The sequence below is a fragment of the Monopterus albus genome, unplaced genomic scaffold (assembly GCF_001952655.1).
Source record: "Monopterus albus unplaced genomic scaffold, M_albus_1.0 scaffold65.1, whole genome shotgun sequence".
In the NCBI taxonomy this organism is placed as follows: domain Eukaryota; kingdom Metazoa; phylum Chordata; class Actinopteri; order Synbranchiformes; family Synbranchidae; genus Monopterus; species Monopterus albus.
In genome coordinates, this window is record NW_018127945.1 from 250,248 (window position 1) to 270,889 (window position 20,642).

A 20,642-nucleotide genomic window follows, 5' to 3' on the forward strand; every position below is an offset into this window, starting at 1 on the left:
AGCAGTAGTCAAAACATGAAGAAAATCAATGTGTGAATATCTGTTGATGTGGTGTGTAGCTAAAACATTCTGACATGACATTAAGCATAAGAAAATATGACTATGATGATGGTCAAACACGTCATAACAATAATATTAAACATTCAGTCTCCTACCAATCAACTTTCTGTCTAGTTATACTTGAACCTGAACAACCTGGAGTACCCCATGAGAATGACGAAGCATTTAACAGCCTGAGCTAGAAATCCTGTCTACTCTAAACATTTCTAATACATAAAATATCTAACCAATATCTAACTAAAAATACCTAACAATGGGGAGGCGACAGTGGTGCGTTGGGTAGAGCAGTCGTCTCCCAACCAGAAGGTTTAATCTCGATGCCAGCAGTCCATGTGTTGAAGTGTCCTTGGGCAAGACACTGAACCCCCATTGCCCCCGATGGTGAGAGTCATCGGTTGAGGTGGCGCTGCAAATGGCTGCTATCGGTTCTGTACCGGAAACAAATTCCTTGTGTGTAACATACTTGGCCAATAAAGGTGATTATCATTTATCCTAAATACATTCCAGTCTGTACAGTCAAAAGCAGCCCTGTAGCTCGGACTTACCCTCCTCAGTCCAGCTCTTCACTGTTTTGACTACAGGCTTCGCAGCTTTAAATTTCTGCCTGTAGGTTGTGTAATGCCCCAGCTCTTTAATTGGACAGCTCTGAATAACGAAGGAGTCTGTCTTTCTTCATTTAGTTCTGATTTATTTTAACCACAAGTAAAAATTACAAACACGACCCGGGTTGCTCCCCCTTCCAGAGACACACAGACAGGCTGCAGGAAAGTCAAATCAAATTTTATTTGTATAGCACCAAATCACAACAAAAGTCATCTCAGGACACTTTACAAAGTAAGGTCTAGACCTTACTGTTATCACTATTATTACAGAGGGAAAACCCAACAAATCCCCCTTGAGCAAGCACTTGGTGACAGTGGGGAGGAAAAACTCCCTTTAACACATTAAGGTCCAACAATTACTAATATCTAACAGTTGGAATAAGATGGACCATACAGTGATCAGAGAGTCCGAGGGCTGTGCACGGGACAGAGTGATAGGCGTCTAAAGTTGTGTAGCAGTGTTCCAGTGTGATTTTGTCTCTGGTGGGACAGGTGATGTGCTTTCTGTATTTGGGTAGTTTGTGGTTGAGATTTGCTCTGTTCAAGTCCCCTATCACAATGAGTGGAGAGTCAGGATGTTCTAGCTCCAGGCTAGTTACCAGTTCTGCTAGGAGCTGCAGTGCAGTAGTGTGGACCTGTGGTCTTATATACAGTGTGATTAGAATGAAAGAGTTATATAGCACATTCATACACAAAAGGCACAAAGTGCTTAACAATGCACACAAATAGATAAAACATTAAAATGCCTATCTTGCATAAAACGGGAATTTGGAAGTCTGTGAGGTCTTTGAAGCTCTGTTGGTGAACAGTAGAAATTGCATCATCATCAGTAAAATTCAACTCTTGCCTCCAAGTAATCAAATATACATGTTCTTGTTATTACCTGGAACAGTAATGAGCAAAATTACTCTTTAAAAATGACTGCCTGCATGAAAAATGTTTTTTAAATTTGGTTTTGGTTATTTTCTACAGAACCTGAGATCTGATGCTTCCCACCATCACTATGGAAATAGAGGCCAGTCACATGCTGGAGGCGGCACTGGAGCAGATGGATGGCATCATCGCTGGTAAGAGCTACCAAATTAGGCTAGGATTCACTTGTGGACAATATGTCAGGATCGGCGCGTGATGCTGCCGAATATGTCGTGGGTGAACTCAATTAAATGGCCAGACGAGGATATGTGCAACAAAACCATCTCTTTAATAAGAGCACTAATGCTGAACAGAAAAACCAAGACAAGACACGGTGTAACACAAAACGCACTTACGGGTTGGTATAACAGTCCAAGGTCAGAGCCAGCAAAGGAATCCAAAATGTGTTGTCCAAAGGGAAGTCTGATAAATCATACACAGTAGGCAGTCCAAAGTTAGAGGGTAAGGCAGAATAGAATTATCAAAGTACACAATCCAGGTCAAACACAGGAAATACCAAAACCAAAAAATGCTGGAGAGTGAGAGCTGGAATTTAGAACAATCTGACAGTGTCCTGATAGGAGGACGCTGCCTAAATAGAGGTGAAAACAGGTGCAAACAATAAGGAGCAGGTGAAACTAATGTGAGTGCTGATTAAAGTAAAAAGACCGAAACTGTGGTGAAACAAAACAGGAAATAATGTCAAAATAAAAGCACGACAGGAAGCAGCGGAACCGAATCATGACACAATATTTATTATACCAAGAACCTGAACCAGAAAAATATCTATTGTAGAATTTAATACAAATGAGAAATTATACAGAACTTGTCTTGATGGATGTCACCTACTGCAAGTTGAAACTTTGGGACAATATCTGCAACATAAAATTGAAAAATATATACTTTAGTGAGAATATAGAACCAAAATATAGTAGTTTATTAGTTACTGTAGATTTTTCAGCTATATTCTGCCTCACAGCATGTTATAGCTTATGCAGCTTAGCAGATAGCTAACAATCAGTATGAAGAAAGAAGGGGCGTAGAAAAGTTCCTGTTGAGGACTCTCTCCACTTCCTCAGCTTTATTTCTCTACAATCACTTTGTTACACTTTCTCTTTCCTTTTCTTTGTAAGACTGAAAATAAAACAGAAATAAACATCACTCAAAGTTGTCTGTAACAACACAGTTGCACCAACGAACTAAACTTCTCATCTATATAAATACCAGTAACTAACACTACATTTAGTTACTTTAACTAACACAACAGATCATCACTCTCACGGCAAAACGTCATTAAACACACCTAACAAACACAATGTTAAGTAAATTAAATCCTCTCAAATAAACCGTAATACTACTTACAGTCAAAGACTTAACGTAGATCCAAAGGAGAGGCAACCTGTGACTGTTTTCATGCCAGACTTACTAGTGGTGTGTTTCACTAAACATGTCCCACTGAAACCAACAACAAACTCCGTGGGGGGAAAAATGTGCATCACTGAAATGGGTCCTGCTGGAAAACCATAACAGCTCCGCAGGGCGGAACAGTTATATTGTATGTATCCATTATCAGCTGTGAATATGCACTTAATGAAGAATTGTGGAACAATGAGATCAATCAACATCAAACTCAAAAATCCAGGTATTTGAGGACATTTTATTGAATGACAACATTCTTAGGATGGAATTAGAATTAGCACAGAGAATACAATTGGAATTCTGTGTTAATATCCCCTTAGTATTTGTTCACATGTATTTTATGTTTTAGGCAGTAAATATTTTTGACTATGAAGTCTCAGACCCTGCTGGCCCTCCAAAAACTACAAGTTTGATATTTTTCTGGTAACAAAAGTGGTAAAATAGTGTACCTGTGACACTGCTGCATTTTGTGTGTTAATATGTGTGTGTTAGTAAATGTACACATTTGTGTGTGCTTTCTCCTTCCCACACAGAGGGAAGGAGAGAGAGAGAGAGAGAGAGAGAGAGAGAGAGAGAGAGAGAGAGAGAGGTGCAGATTCTTCAGAATGAAGAAGTGACTGATACAGTAAAAGTAGTCCTTAAATTTGTGGGTCCACCAAAAAGAGGGCATATTTATTTGACCTTATGCAATGTTTTACCATACATAATAGGAGTGACACGCTTTCACATCCAAAGAATCACATGCACATTATTTGGCTAGTTTCCCTGCATCGAGGGTGTGCGCCCTCAGAACCTGCGTATCACATTTTTGCATATAGCAGATGTGTACATGTACTGTACAACTGTCATAACTGAAGCTGATCAGGTTGCTGCTGTCTGACAAAAACGCACTAATCTCATGGAGCGCTCTGTTTGCTATGCAGCTCTCAGTGACCACAAAGAGAAATACAGTAAAAATCCCATTACTGATGACATTAGCTAATCACTAACAAGAAAACTAGAGCCACTTATCAATAGAGTTTAGATATGTTGGTCATATTGTGTTCTGTGATTAAGAGTTTGTCTTTCTGCTAAGCATCTTGTGGGAATAGCAGTGGAAGCTAAGCCAAGATGAACTGATTCTAAACAGTGAGTACTGTGTACCCCAGTGGATAGCGGATGTTTGAGGCCAGTGCTAACATAGATACTTGACAATTTTAAATTGTAATAGTTTGATAATTATTTCCTCACATAAACATATTGTGTAAACTAAAATCTTATGTTTATGTGATTGGCGGTTCAATCCCCAGCTTCTCATGTTGAACCCTAACAGTTGTGTTAGATCTGTGTTAGAGGTGGAGGTAGTTTGTATCTAGACAGAGTTGATAGTGCATGAATAATGTTTAAAACTGTGTGCTGTGGCCCAAATGCACCAGTGAATAGGAAGACTTGTTCATGTTTCGTTTATTTCTCTGTTCATACTGGACATGCTCACTTCTCCTCCACCAGCTGGATGTTATTTGTTTCTATGATGTGCAGTAAATGGAGCAGTAAGCCACTGCACAGGCCTGCTGTCCTACTCCATCCTTAGAGATTCAACATTTCCAAATGTTCCCACAGATAGTGCTAAATAATGTCTAATAACTGTACAACAATTATTCAATGATTAGTATATAACCAAACAAAAAAGCCACTTTACACTTTACAATGACAAAACTACGTATTGAAAGACCTTTTCCTTCCTCTGCCTACCTTCACAACCATGATAGTTTTAATTCTTCACTTACTTTTTGGATTTTGTTGTGCAGAGGCTGCTTCAAGGCATTGAAGCTAAGGTTGTTTTCATTCTGTGCTGTTTTACTGAGTTTGGAATCAGTATACGATATACAGGCACTGTAATGTGTGGCTGTTCAGAGCCATGAGTTCACCCAGATGTGCACAGAGAAATGATCCAGGTGACACATGGACATTTTGGAAGCAATCAGGAAGGTGTATGGCTCAGATTATTTTTTTCTTTTTCCACTATTCAAGGCGTCATTATAGGGCTTCTCTCAATTTGTTGGTAATGTACTGAATAGATTACCTTTGTATTTCAGTTGTATATAATGTTATTAATAATCTTTCTGTAACAGTAATTAATTGCCTCTTCTCTCCTCCCCCTCCTTCTTCCAGGTTCAAAAGCAGCAGCAGTGGAGTTTTCTAACAGCATGTATGACCTGGGTTCTCCCATCAGTGCTGGTCCACTGCAGGTTGTTCAGTTAGCTGAGGACCTGAAGCTGGCCTTGGAGCTCCAACCCAACCAGGAGGAGAGAGACAGCCTCAGAGCACAGTTACCAACAGAAACGGCACGTGCTCTCATAGACTGGCTCCAGAGTGGAACAGTATGTATATAGTGTGCTTTAATTCAAATGCATCATATTAAAACTGATGGCATTTTGTCTTATTTGTCATTTCAAGATAATTATTTTCTGCAGGGTAGTGCTAAAAATATCCAAATGTGGCCACATTGAATGTAAATGAAACAGTTTATCTATATATCAAGCTACATCCTGTTATTATTTAGTCCAAATTTAAATGAGCAGTCAAAAAGAAATTGATTCTAGTTTGCATAGTATTATATCAGCATGGTGGAATATCTCTGCTTTTTTGCCATGTTTGACCATCTGTGGTGTTTGTTGCCCTTAAAAACAGAAGAAAAGAAAAACAGTTGTAGTTATTTATAAATGTATTATTTATGTTTCAGGGGTAGAGAGTTTATAGAGCCACTCATTTGAAATTTGCAGTGAATCTCTCACTGTCCTATGAGATTACACAGCTGGGTAAGAAATCGCACTCTGCACTCAGTGTGTACATCTATGTGATTAAAAGTTGTTCACTCACACTCGGAATGGGATGTCTTGCCTAGTGGTGCACAAATTACATACTGTAGCTATATTCGTTGTGATGTTTTTTAAGTGGACTTTGACAAGTGGAGTCAGACATGCAACCTGCTAACCAAATGAACCAGCTGTTTTATGTTGAACAGCTTCTTTTGGTGTATCCACCAAGATTTCTCTTGGCGGTGGTGCTGTGGTGCACATGCCCATGAGCATGTATCACACATGCTTTATGCACGTCAGTTGTTGAAAAGCTTAAAAAGACTTTAGAATTGTTAGTGATAGAATTATTCATGCATTTACACATAGAAACCCTCCATCAGCGGACTGAAGGACTATAGACCTGTCACCCTGACATCTGTAGTTATGAAGTCCTTTGAAAGACTGGTGTTGTCCCACCTGAAGGACATCGTAGACCCCCTGTTAGACCCCCTGCAGTTCGCCTACCGGGCAAACAGGTCAGTGGATGATACAGTGAACATGGCACTGCATTACATCCTGCAACACCTCAACTCCCCAGGGACCTATGCACGGGCCCTCTTTGTGGACTTCAGCTCGGCTTTCAACACCATCATCTGACCCAGCTCACTGTGCCTGCCCCCACCTGTCAGTGGATTACTAGCTTTCTGACAGACAGGAAGCAGCAGGTGAGGCTGGGGAAAACCACATCCAGCACCCGTTGAGCAGCTGGTCCTGTGGTGTAGCCGCAAAAACCTGGAGCTGAACATGCTCAGAACAGTGGAGATGACAGTGGACTTCAGGAGGAGAAACCCTACACCTCACGGGTCAAAAGGAGGGCAGAAAAGATTTCTGCAGTTCCTGGACACAAACTGTTTGAACTTCTCCCCTCTGAACAGCACTACACGTCACTGTACACCAAAACAACCAGACATAAGGACAGTTTTTTCCCCCGGGCCATCATACTGATGAACAGTTAACCCATGAATGTATAACAGAACAACAACCCTCAGTGCAATAACTTGTAAATATACTTTTGTACATCTTTCTGTCAGATAACGCACCACTTCTGGACAAAATAACTGAAATCACTCCCTTCCTGTAACCATCAGTGAGTTTCTTCCACCTCTCTACTGGAGTTTTGGACCCCTCTTCTTTTGCCAGCTGCTCCAGGTCTCTCAGATTTAAAGGGTTCCTTCTCCCAGCTGCTGTTTTGAGATTTCTCCACAGGTGCTCTATGGGATTTAGATCTAGACTCATTGCTGGCCACTTCACAACTCTCCAGCACATTGTCTGAAACCATTTCTGGTGCTTTTTGAAGTCTGCTTTGGGTCATTGTCCTGCTGTAAGACCATGACCTCTGACAGAGACCCAACTTTCTGACACTGGGCCCTAAATTGTGCCCCAGAATTTATTGCTAGGCTTCAGATTTCATAATGTCGTACACACAGTCAAGACATCCAGTGGCTGAAGCAGCAGAACAAACCCAAAACATCAGTGAACCTTCACCATGTTTGACTGCTACTCTTCACCATCCCTCTGCTTTCTGACATGAGTGAATTTGTAAATGACGCGGTTAGTGTAGCAGTTAGAAACACAAGTCTCTGCAAAGAGGACTGAAACGCTCGGGACTGTTAAGGTAAGGTGAAATTCCTCAAACATGGCACAGGAATTGTATATTTTTTGGGGTGTTTGGCTGTTTAACATGAGTGAATTTGATGCTTTACTTTGTAATGAAAGCTGTTGTTAGACTTGGTTTTATGAGACTTTTTGTTGCTGTTGCTGGGTTTTGTCCTGTAGAGACTGCTGTCATCTGTCCAGAAAGCAGTATAGAGTTTTACACAATGATTGAGATGGTTGAAGCTAAAAGGGAAAATGGGCCTTGGATCCAGTTCAGCTGCTTTTTCAGCTCTTACATTGTTTCAACAGCAGATGTCTCACATGTTGCACACAGTTACTGGCCAACCCTCTCTCCCTCTTTACTTCCTCTCCTTGTTTGTCACTTTGACTCCTCCAACCCCCACCCCTCTCTCTCTCGCTCACTCTTCTGTTCCTCTACTATGCTATCGTGCTGTCCCAGTTTAATTCTGTGGAATCAGATTGTTTCGTCTTTATTGATTTATTTGTTGAGAAGTTGATTGAATAGTTGACTGAAAAGGAGCTGACATGTTCTGAACCAGTTCTATGGAGGCCATTAATCAGCTTGAGTGCCTGTGTCATTCCCCTGAAGCAATATTTCAACTTAAATGTAACTTATTTTATTTATACTAGCTGAACATCACTGTAATCATTTATACAGACCTGAACGGCTTTGACAGCCAGTAATAAATACTCACAGGTTTTAATTGTTGCAGATTTTTTCTCAAAAATACCCAGATGTTTTTTAAATGAGCAAATCGGTTTTCCATAAATATTCAGGCAAATCCATGAATGTATGTCTCCGCACATGCTGTACATGTTCACATCTGTTCACCAGAGGTTATAGGAAATAAGTGCAACTCAGAAAATACATACATAGAGTAGCAAGTGATAAGAAAAATGCAAAAAGTTTTAAAATGAGTTCAATTAGGTTGTTTAAGTGGACGGACTTGCTGGTCTTCAGTGAATGCTTTAATTAGAGAGTTGACAGTTGAGCGGTGAAAGCGGAGGAGGAATGACCAGGAGCAGTGATCCACAGCCTGACTCAGTCTGGACAAGTTGTCATCCCCAGGACAACCCATCCACAAACATTGTTCTTACTAGTCTGAATACAAACCCCAGTGTCATCAGTTACTAAAAGGACCGTTTCTTCAGTGGAAAGTAGTGTAAACTGATCCTGTGGTCTGTGAATTTCAGTAGCAGATGAACAAAAGCCTGGCAGATTATCAGAGCAGCTAATATTAAAGGTTGGCTGCTCCGTCTTGTCCTCTTCCTGTTCACGTTCTCCCCTTCCTGCTCCTCCCTGCTGACCCAGAGGAACAGGATCAAAGATGCTCATGCCATGCAATTAGCCTTTACCCTGCAGGCTTCTCTCCAGAGCATGGTGAAACATGCACTCACATATACACAAATAATGTAAACACAGGAAGCATTATAATGTAAGTGTGTGCTGGCAGGAAGCTGTGGTATCATGTCTTCCGATGGCCCTGTATTTCTAACTCAGCTGAAGATTTTTAGGTTGGAATTTTCTCAAAACTAGCAACAGAATGTTTTGTCTGTTAGACAGAAAAAGACATTTTGTTAAAGTAGCACTGAGGGTCAGCAGAGAGGGACATTTTTAAATCTCACACAAGGTGGCATCATATCTGCATTTGTTGCCATGTATTGATTATTTATAATTATTATTGATCATTACTTAGTCAAAGCTATGGTCTTTCTGCCTTCTCAGCTTATAAAAGGTGACCACAGACCCTAAATAAATCTTTAAGTCAGTTTTGTTTGATATTTTAAACATGACTGAAAGATCAGTAAATCGAAGCACTGACTGCAACAAGTTGTAACACTGACACACTGTTGGTAGTGACGAGGCAGTAGGAAATAAAGGCTAAGAGTGGCACACTGTCATCTCATATCATTGACACTGCTAACGTGTTAGCAAACAGCTAGCTATTTACACATGCCACCTACACAGAGCGCATTCTGATTCAGTTGGAGTGTTTCAGCTAGCTGAATGCTTCACTTGTATAGCAGGCCAACTGCTAACTTTGTCTGCAGTTCAGTGCTTGTACTGTGGGTTTATCTGAGTTTTGTTTTGTTTATTTGGAAACAGCCCCTGGCTGCCTGTGGAAACTAGGCTGATGAGAGAAAAACAGTAAAGTTGCTCGCCTTAAAACCCAAACGATGAGCTGAAAGATGGAAGGGAAACTGCAGAATTGGGTCATAATTTTAAATTTTTTCTATGTAACCCCCTTCACTTTAGACAGGGTCATTTGATTTATTAACAATATAAAAATGTTCAGTGCAGCTTTTGGCACTTAAAGTTCTAAATATAGCAAAATTTAAAGGACTTCAAATTTATCATTGACTTTCAGTACTGCTTTCAGATCCTGACAGACCAAGAGCCAAACTCTTCTTGCACACGTGTATCCGCACACCTGCATGTACTACATTAGGCATCTGCATATGTAGTAGATGTGTTCCACACATATGCAGCTGATGCATTTTAAGGCATGGACAGACCATGTGCTCATACATTTAGAGTGGCTTACGGAAATGGCCATGTTGTATGTACTGTACATCACAGAGAAATATTTAGTTGTATTTTAATATTTAATTTGTAAACACACATTAATGCACTTTAATGGAGTCTAACAGTTTTGTGTACAACTTTTGGATACACTTTAAACAGTCATTTAAGTGGATAAAAGAATCTGTCATTCAGACAAATGTCTGACAGTGTTGTTATGGTGAAGAGTTTTGTAAGATACCCTAAGGTAGTAGGTTTAAACATGAAGATGGTCTGACACACAGAGACGGATGGACAGATCGAGAGAGACACAGGGAGGGAAAGGTACAAGGCTATAATTTAATTAAGAGGGAGTACAAACAACCAGGACACAGCTCTGGCATTAGTCATGTTTGTGGCGATATTACAGCCTGTTGCTGCTTTGTTCACATGGCTGACAACAGATGCTGCTGCTATAGAGTGTGTGTCAACAGTATGAGACAGAGGAGTTAAGAGAACCTGGGCTAAGACTTAGACACAGACAGATGACAGAGAAAGAAGTACAGTGGCCAACCCTCTTCCCACCCCCTCCTTTTTGGGCTCGGCCATTTGGCTGTCAGACTTTGTAAGGGAGGAAGAAGAACAGAGTGGGAGCAATGAAATAAAAAGAAAAGAGAGACAGAAAGGGATAGAATGAAGGGGTAAGAGCTGGGGAGCCAAAACTCCAACCAGAGCAGGAAGCGAGGGGAGGCTGAGGAGGAGGCAGCAAGTGTCCGATGAAAAGAGAGATAAGTGAAGAGAAATTAGGGCGAGAGTGAGAGAGGCCACAGTGGGACTGAAGAATGAAAGGAAAGCGAGAAGTACTGTAGGAGGAGGGGGCCAAAGGGATGGAGTGGCGGGGGGATGTCCCACTCAGAAGGCAGAGATTGTAAAACGCTCCCCTTCACAGCTGTGAACATTGCAGTCACACGCACACTTTCACGCCCATTTGCTTGACAGCACTGGAATGCTACAGCAGTCTGTAAACTCCAGACTCCACTTTTGCTTTGTCTCGTCTGTGGGCTGTGCGTACACACATGCACACGCACTAATGCACAGATTCTCATAGATACTGACAAGACCGGGAGGAAATAGGCAGGGCAGCAATGGGCTGGGAGCATGGAGACTCCCATTGACTTCTACAGACACTTCTCCTGGCTCAAAAAGGTGAGTCTTGGGGTTTTACTTTAGTTTCTTTTTCCTCTCTTCTATCATTTTTTTGTCTGACCTCATTGCACATTCCTTTTGATAAACTGATTTCTTATAAGAGTTTGCACCGTAATGAGAGAAGAGCCATGTTTAAAGGAAAAGGTCTTGTCCTCTGTCCCCATGTCCAAGTTTAGAAGCATGTCAACACCCTCTTCTTGTCTTGTTTCCCAGTGTTTTCTGATGTAATTTCCCATAGCTCAAGAGCTGGGCTGCATCTCCACTTGTTAGTGCTGAGGGGTGTGGGTATGTGTGTATGTGTATGTGTGTGGAGGCACACATCACAAGGTCTGTGTTATCAGATTAGAAGCATTATCCAGCAGTTGATTGCTGTTGACAAAACAGTGTCTGATACCACAGGATTCAATCAGAGAGAGGCACAAGAGCCACACAAGACCTGTGCTGTTAAGACACAAAGTGTTATGGTTGCGTCCTCCTCACCAGGGGGTGAGGGAGAACAATGGTAGGACTCAAGATGCAGCCCCAGGTGCTAGTGGAAAAATGGTGATTTAGCTAAGGCAGTTAGGGAAACGGAGTAGCGAACAAAAAAGAAAACAAGAATTCAACAGCACAGGGACTGTCAGCGTTGAAAATCAAATGGTGTGACGACTGCATACACGCATTTACATACATGTACTTACAAGTAGTACATGCAATCATCATCATCAATGCTCCAGCGACGACAGAGCGTCTGCCAGAGGTTTAAATAAGGTAACCAGGTGATCACCGGAATGCGCCTCAGCTGTGCACAACAACCAACGAGTCACCGATGACTGAATGCGACACAGCTGAGGCGCCGATCCCACAGGACGAGAGAGAAAAAAGGGAGAAAGAGAGGCAGGCCGTGCCGAGTGGACCTGACACAAAGTTTTATGTTGTCTTCGAGTCATGTAAACAGATGATAGGAGCCAAGACTTGTTTTGTCATTTTGCCAGTTGTCTTCATGTTGGGCTTAAAATATTTCCCTTTAACATCCTAAAAAGTATAGAAATGTCAGTTTTATTTAAAAATGTTTGTAGCATTGTATAGTGTCCTTTAAGCTGACCTTCACAGTTGGTTCAAGGGAATAATTCCAGCAGCTGTTTGGGCCATTAACAATCCCCACACAGAGCATGAAACAGTATCCTAAATTATGTTGCACAAAGTTATTTTTGTCATTAAGAAATAGATTATTAGATCTGAGATTTCAGAACATTATGTTGTTGTTGTTCCAAAGAGGGCCAGTTTTATAGCGCTCATCAATTTGATGCTTCTCTGTATGATTTACACTGTGTAGTTACTGTACATGATGTGTTTAAGTTATTTTTGAGTCTACTGTCAAAATTTTAAGATGGGTCTGTTTTCAGTGTATGGTCTGTCTTGAAAGGAGGCCGATGTCAGTTTATGAACAATTTCTTGGGCTCATGCGTTGCTGCTGTAGGCCTCTGCATTCTGACACCTTTCACATGCTGTTGTGCTGGGCTGCTGAAATCAGTAATACCATGTTATTAAAACTGTCTTTTGGTATCAGTGTGTCGTGACATAGCAATGCATGCAAAGTGACATATACAGAATTGCACTTTTTCCTCATTGTTGAAGTTCAGGTTCATTTGCAGGAACATGTAACACAGCTATCCTGTCATTTTATTCACATTGCTTGGTGCACTCTGTAACAGTAAACAGCTGTTTTTATCTATATCTGTCACTTATAAAACATGATTAAGAGCATGCTCAGAACTATATTTCAAACATAGATCTGCATAATCAAAAATTGGCACTTCACCCTGAATACCACCAGGTCACTTTAAAATTCTTTGTCCACACTAACTGGAATTGTTGATTGTCAGGCTGTGTGGGCATAAAATTGAATTGGACCAGCATTTAAATTGGATTTAGAAATGGGGTGGAGTGACTATGACTACACAAGATCATGTATTATACACGCTGTATGGTCAAACAAACACTCAGCACTGAAAAGCAACAGAGGGAAAAATGTTGTTTCCATGCACAGAAGCAGTTTAGTCACTTTGTTCCCCTCAGAAGCAGGTTGTCACTAATCCTGTCAGTCTTCCTAACATGATCACACCTTGACTTGGACAGTTGAAGTAATAAGTGAGTTTATGTTTGGGGAGGGGTATGGACAGAGCAGTGACTCCTGTACAGAGCACTTTTTTGTGATGATAAAGCTAGGTGGTGTCCTGCATGTCTCATGCATTCTTAGTCACTGGGATCATGTACTGTACTGCCATTGGGAGTCCCACCCACTCCTCTAGCCACAAGTTTACACACTGCACAGCCTGCAAGAAATGTACAAATAACAAAATTCAACTCGGTCAAGTCACTTCATGCAAATGGATGAACGTGTAAATAAATAATAATAAACCTTCAACTACTCCTCTGACATACAACGTTTAATAAGTGGTCTTCTACAGAGACGTTTGTGGATAAAATGTGACTATAGTACCATTAGTCTTGATTCAGTGATGATGTGTCAGAACCAAGCTCTGCCCTCAGATTCTCACAGAATCCACCAGGCGATGACAGACAGATAGAAACAGAGTGGCCTGGTTTCCTTTAACGGCCCCTTCAAGTGCTTTATCGCCTTCCTGTGATCTGTGACTAGAGCCCATTTCACATACTTCCTGACTTGTCCTGCTTGAGTGACCAAGTGCACCAAAAGTCACACTATATGGAAATGCTGGCGACAGCTAATTCAAACATGGTTTCAGTAAATGATTCAGTGTCATTTTACTTTCTCTTGGTCTCATGCTTTCTATCTTTCCTTCCCACATTTGTCTTTTGAGTCAATTTACACCGTAGTTATATGCCAACTGGTTTAATGAGACCATATGGTCAAGAGTCAGGAGGATCCTCTGAACTCACTGATCTCAGCTGCAGACAGATCATCGAGGATTAAATGGGGGTTATTTGAAGGTCTTTTGCCCATGTTCGTAGACAGTCAGACACAGACGTAAAGTTAACTCAATGTGCCTTACATGTGTGCGCTTACACTACTGTGACCTTCATGAATGTAGTTATAATGAAACCAAGGATTTAAGAACATATTTTGCTACGTGAAGGAACTGTTTTGAGCTGAAAAGCAAAACATCTTCTGCCATGATTTTGAGGAAAAGCAACGACAAACAAAAAAAAGATGATGAAAATACACCATCCAATCACGTCTGGGCTTCATAGCTGGAACATAATGTTCGCCTCTTCCTGGGTGGCCGTGTTAACAGCAGGAGGTCAAGCAGTCAGCAGCCCCAGATAATCTGACTTTCTAGAAAGAAATGGAAGCACTTGTGAATCCATCATTTAAAAAAAGTTCTGCTAGATTTTCATTTTTGCTTCCTGAGTTGCTGAACACATAATCCAGCTATAACTTTAATAGTGAGGAAAAACAAAGCTGCCAAAAAAGCTACTGACCAAAAGGAAAGATCTTTTACACAGTGTTTGTGTAACTACATCACAGAGCATTTCTATTTCTAGACAGTCTGACACCACATTTTTTACTTGTGGCTCCTAAAAAAAGTTCATATGTGTTTTTATTTAATGCTTTGTTAGTCTCAGTGGCTTCAGAGATGGCAATGGTACAGTGAAAATCAGAACACAAGCTTTAAGAAACGTTGATCATTTATTTCTGGCAAAATGAGAGTCAGATGAGTCAGATGATCTTTCATAACTGTATCACGTGCCTTGTGAAACATCAACCACTCTGTTAGCCTTGAGCAGGAATAAGTCAGTGGGTCAGCTCAGACTGATCCTGCACATGGCATAAGAATCAATGGATTATGTACCACCACAGTCTCACTTTGTGCTGTTACAGTATTCATTTGATTTTTTGACAATAACAGTAAAAGACAATGTAATGTTAAACAAAAAACATCTCTACAAAACGATCAAAATGAATACATGTTGCATGTTTGATAGGACACATCTCATCACTGGTACAAGCCATCAGATTTAGAAGTCACATATCTGAATGGAGTGTACCTGTGTGTAGCTAATGGGCTTCATTTGACCGTAGTATAAATGCACCTCTTTCTGGCAGAATAATGATACACACAACCAGGGCCCTGTTCTTTAACTGTGGTTTAAATAATCCAACTTAACATGTTCTCCAGAGAAAATCATCCTGTTCATTATCACCAAATTTTGGTCTTCAAACAGAGAATTCCTGAAACTGACTTTAGTCATTAATCCTTTTCAAGTAAATTAGTAATGATTATTATATAATAGTTTCATTCAAATTGTAAACAAATTGTGACATTTCATAAATTTTAGTGTGGTGTTTAAGAGAAAAATAAGCATTTTAATTTTTTCCCTTGTTCCAATGGTTTAAAAACTGTCAACAACTAAACTAATGTTGCATTGTATGAACTGAATTTACTTTATTCAGTTGCCTATTTATTTTTATGTATTGGTACATCTTTCGTATAATTGCGATGATTATACGAAATTTCACATTTGCATTTAAAACCATAATTATATTTCCCTTGCTCTGCTTTGTCTCGACCAGGTGAACCTGTGTTCTCCAGGCGGTGATGAAACCTACCAAGAGCGACTGCTTCGCCTAGAGGGAGACAAGGAGTCCCTGGTGCTACAGGTTAGAGCTGTGTGTGTGTGTGAGTGTGTATATATATATATGTGTGCTTCATTTACAACTGACAGAGAGAATACACCATCAATAAGTTTGTTCTGAGACGGTTTACATCCATTGCAGAGTTAGTGAGAGCTAGTTTCACTGAACTTTAAAAACAATTAACTGCTATTAGGCTAAGTGATTATTAAACACAATATTATGGAATATCCTTGTAGCCTCGTACAGTCCCAAGGGGTTCAAGCTGGGACCCTGTGGTGCCTTGTTTCCTCCCATTCTCTACTGTTATTTTTCTGCAGCTGAATCTGATTCAATCTTTTCCATTGTCCTGATTTTGCTTAAGCATTTGCAAAAATAAATAAATAAATAAAAGAAAAAGGAAAAAGACTGTCAAACTAAAATATAATTTTAATTATAGACCAGGTATGTTTTATCAATTTGAATCCTGTGAATAAATGAGCCAGGGATTTGTCTGAAAGGATTGGTGCCTCACTGGAAAAACATCCTGGTGTGTAGTGCAAAGTCCTGGGACTTTGGCTTTTTCATGTTATTCCATAGCAAAACATGCCTGGACACCTTCAACCCGTCTGAGCCTGTGTTTGCTGACGACTTTTACAGCGACTACTGCTGTGATAAAGCAGATGATCATACTGTATATCTCTGCACTGTGTGATGTCAACAGGCTCTCTCTGGTCTTAGATTACTTTAATAACTGGTTTATACATCTGTGATATCCACAGTCTGTCGTAACATTTCTCCTCCTCTAGCCTTTACACTACCCCTCAGGCTCTCTTCATCTGTGTACATGTCTGTTTGTTGCTCTGTGTAGGCTCATGTGAGTGGGTCTCTTTTTGAAGTGCACCACCCTCATGGACAACTTTGGCTTAGAAAGTTGTTTAAAAGTTCATATTTCCTTTCTCTCTCTCACACACACACACACACAAACACCCACCTACTTATTACATGTGCCTTGTCTGACGTCGGGCCGTGATTGGTTGAAAATGTGACCGGGGCTTATTTTTCCTGTCAGAAAATGTAACTGGCTGTTGAGAGTTTGCCCCCTTTGTGGTTCATGTTTTTACTTTCTCTTTACCTCCCGTGTGTGTGTGTGTGTATGTGTGTGTGTGTGTGTGTGTGTGTTAGCATATACATACTAACACACTGGTAGCTAACATTCCTATAGCAAATGTTCACCTTCATTTGTGTGAGCAGCGGGGAACAGAGGAGGTAGGAGGCTGTTTTTACTAACACTGAGGTTTGCCCTTCAACACTTTATACGAACATATCAAAGTCATACCTTGTCTTTTTATTTTCTTTGTGCTACTACACCCTTAAATAAAGCTTTAAAGTTGGATGGCTAATTTAGGTAAAAGTAATAGCACGGTAATATTTGTTTGCTTGCTGCAAAGGTTTTATTTACTTTTAATTCACATAGGAATTGACCAAAATGCGTTGTTTGCATAGGGTGCCTAACCCTAAAAAGAACAAACTGAATCTCTGATGATAGCTGTGTATTATCTTAAGTTAGCTGTAGGCCTGCATTTAGCCTGGGTATCTTAACAGAATATGCCTGTCTCCCACTAGGTGAGTGTTTTGACCGACCAGGTGGAGACCCAGGGAGAGAAGATCAAAGATCTAGAAAGCTCTTTGGAGGAACACCGGCTTAAACTGGCTTCCACTGAGGAGATGCTGCAGCAGGTAACAGCTACACATGGGTGTCTAAAAAAGTGACTATGCAGTAACATTACTGCAAATGCATTCAACGTGTTTGTTGAATGCATTTTTTTTTCCTCATAAGACATTTGTAACCTGAATATTTCGAAACCTGAATAGTTTATTTCAGGTGGCAACTACCACGACTGATGAAATATTTTAAAAGTGTATACCTGGGCTGTAAAGACAGTTACTCTAAAGCAACTAACCTTAACACTAAGCTGGTATACAATACATAGACAGTTTACCAGCTAGCGGGCTAGTTAGACAGCTGATTCCAACAAGATGGTCCAACCCAGACCTCACATCTGGGGAGCCCAGGTCCTTCAAGCCAGAGGAAACTATCCCAAAATATGTGTGAGTCGCTTCTTTCAAGTTTATTTTACTTCTTTTCAAGAGCAGGTAACTGCCTTCTGTGTAAAGTCCTGCTGTGAAAATGAAATAGAACTTAATCATCAGTCATTTATAAAGATGACACACTTCATGTCTCCTTTCATTGGCTCACAGACCTGGGGGTCCTCAGATGTGAGGTCTGCAGTCAGACGCTTCTCAATTCGATCTCTAGTGCACAGGTGGCCTTTAGTGTTTTTATACATTATGTGAAGCTGGCACTGCTGTTCTCAAACACAATTTTGTGTCTTAACCATTTAGCAAGTTTCTAAAATCACCTGGCTGAACTAAAAATTTTGGACATGCCAGAAATCCAGCTAGATCAGCTCGAAAACCACTAGATCACTTTCAGTTAATCAGACATTTTGACCCCCCTCAAACTGCTTGTCAAATGAAAACCAATGTAGCAGAAACCAGACCCAATCCTAAAATTAGTCAGGGGTGACAGATTTGGTCAAATCTGGTTTAAGTGATAAAGTCTGGCTTTAGAGGTGATTGCAAATTAAGCCTCAGCAATAGATTCTTCTGCCTGTGAGTTTTCAGTTGAATTCAGTTTGAGTAACTGAGTTTGATAACTACACTAAATAAATTAGCTCATATTAAAACATCATACTCTCAAATGTTCCCAAATTCTGACAACAGAATAACAGAGGCAGTATTTGTGAAGTTGACATATTGCTTTAATCAAAATCTCTCTCTTTTTTTTTTGAACAAATGTCAGCCTGTGGACCTCAGTGGCATTAGCAGTATGATTTTTGCCAGCTGTCAAACAGGATGTACACACAGAAGTGTGGTTGATTAATAGGAGTGAAGTCATACTGTAAATGAATAAATAAAGGAGTGGCACAGCGTTGTCACTAAGAGCTTTCTAGCCTGACTTTATACCGTTGGCCTCCTCTGAGTTATCACCTGTTCACCTGTGTGGTGGTGGGTTGAACACAAGTGACAAGAAAACGTAGATTTTACAGATCACAGCTCAACAATACTCAGTGTTGTTGCAAATGGCATGTTATTAGACTCGACAAAGTCTGCTCTTAAACAGTAATACACTGAGTTTGAACATGACCTTTCTAGATAGAGGAATGTGAATTGTTCTGCTGCCACTGTTGTTTCATGCTGTGTTAGTTCAAAACACTTTTGGTTCAGTAAGTTTTCACTGGTCCAGAGGTTTGTGTATTGCGAAATTCATAGGTAAAGGGCAGTTTAAAGGTGCATTTGTGCGGTTGGACAAAACTGTTTGTCATAGAATAATGGTGTGTTATGAATAGATACACTTGGTGTTGTTTGGTTAAAACCTTATATCTGTAGAATCAACTATAAGGTATTCACTTTTTCTTTGCAGACACTCACTCACGCTTCTATCTAACTACTGGACGACTAGCCATGAAATTATGTAAAGACATTCAAGTTCCCCTGTGAAACAAACAATAGCGATGGCTGATGGGAGTGTCACACACAGTGTTGTGTTTAGTGCAGGGTAGCAAATGTTAGCATGCTAAAACTGTAAATGGAGAAGGTGAAGATGGTAAACATTCCACCCATCCATTCATTATCTATGCCTCTTAATCCTGAACAGGGCTGTGGGGGGCTGGAGCCAATCCGAGCTGACATTGGGTGAAAGGCGGGGTACACCCTGGACAGGTCGCCAGTCTACTGTATCACCGGGCTGACATGTAGACAAACAGTCCTAGGCAATGTAAAGTCGTCAGTCAATCTAAGCTGTGTGTCTTTGGACTGGCTTGTACCCCATTTAGCAGTGTGGAGCTGAACGTCTTCCAGTTGTTTCAGTTGTTTTGCTTGACATCACCAGTGAGACAAACCCATGAGCTCTGCCAGGCTAGGACACAACAAGACCACAGCTCAGTGCATCAGAGAATCAGCCTTCTGTTTAGACTCTTCAGCAGGCTCTTTGTCCTCTTCATTGTCAACACCAAGGATAAAAAGGTCACAGCCCGCAAATAAATAACCCACCAGGGCTGTGACATTCATTTTTCTCCAGGCATTTATATCCTCTAAGTTTTGCTGTCTATACTGATTTCTAACAGTTATGAAAACACAGTAGAAATGAAAAAAAAAACTGCAAGATGTTCTTTATGTGTCACTTTCACTTTCTTGTGTGTTTGTATGACAGAGAGGGAGAGAGAGAGATTAAAACACAGAGTCCAGCCAACCATATGAAACCCTGTGTGTCAGTGCCCCGGGGCTGCAGCTTTCTGTGGGAACTAATCTAATAAGAAATGATCCTGAGTCAGCACACACACACATGCACAGAATCAACAAATACAGTCATGTCTTCCTATAGTTGTGAGGACATTCATCACACTGACCACATACAGGATGCAGAGTGTTTTAGTTACATAGTGTCCTTAACAACACGCACACACACACACACACGCACACACACACACACACACACACACATCCAAAGCTTTTGTCAGAGCTACTTTTAGTACACTTTATTTAACTTAAAATGGATAAAATCGCCATATTTGCCCATGCATCAATCTACACTCAATAACTCATTATAGCAAATTGAAAACACCCATTAAACTTTCTGTAGATCTCCATGTTTAAATTATGAAGAGGCACAGATCAGGATGAGGGTAAACATTTCTAGAGCCCAGCAACCTCAATAACTGTGAAATGGAAGAGGTTTAGCACCAGGAGTTGACTCTTTGACCAAACTGAGTAACAGGGCAAGAATGGCCTTGGTCAAGTAAGTGACAAGAACCCAGCGGTCACTCTAACACAGCTTCAGAAATCCT

General features: G+C 40.6%; 1 protein-coding gene across 10 annotated transcripts in view; it reads left to right on the plus strand.

Moving 5' to 3' along the window:
- ppfibp2b (PPFIA binding protein 2b) overlaps nt 1–20,642 on the plus strand; it is a 94,177-nt gene that overhangs the window by 32,002 nt on the left and 41,533 nt on the right. For 9 of the 10 annotated variants that reach the window (XR_002275271.1, XR_002275272.1, XM_020604239.1 and 6 more), the window contains exons 2-5: nt 1,635–1,729; nt 5,145–5,353; nt 15,694–15,780; nt 17,359–17,472. Coding sequence is in view for 8 of the 10 variants with exons in the window: in XM_020604239.1 (XP_020459895.1) it covers nt 1,648–1,729; nt 5,145–5,353; nt 15,694–15,780; nt 17,359–17,472 (492 nt within the window). In the remaining 2 variants the exon portion in view is untranslated. Of the gene's footprint in view, nt 1–1,634; nt 1,730–5,144; nt 5,354–10,841; nt 11,157–15,693; nt 15,781–17,358; nt 17,473–20,642 lie in introns of those variants that run through there. The other variant, XM_020604246.1, reaches the window with a different exon arrangement.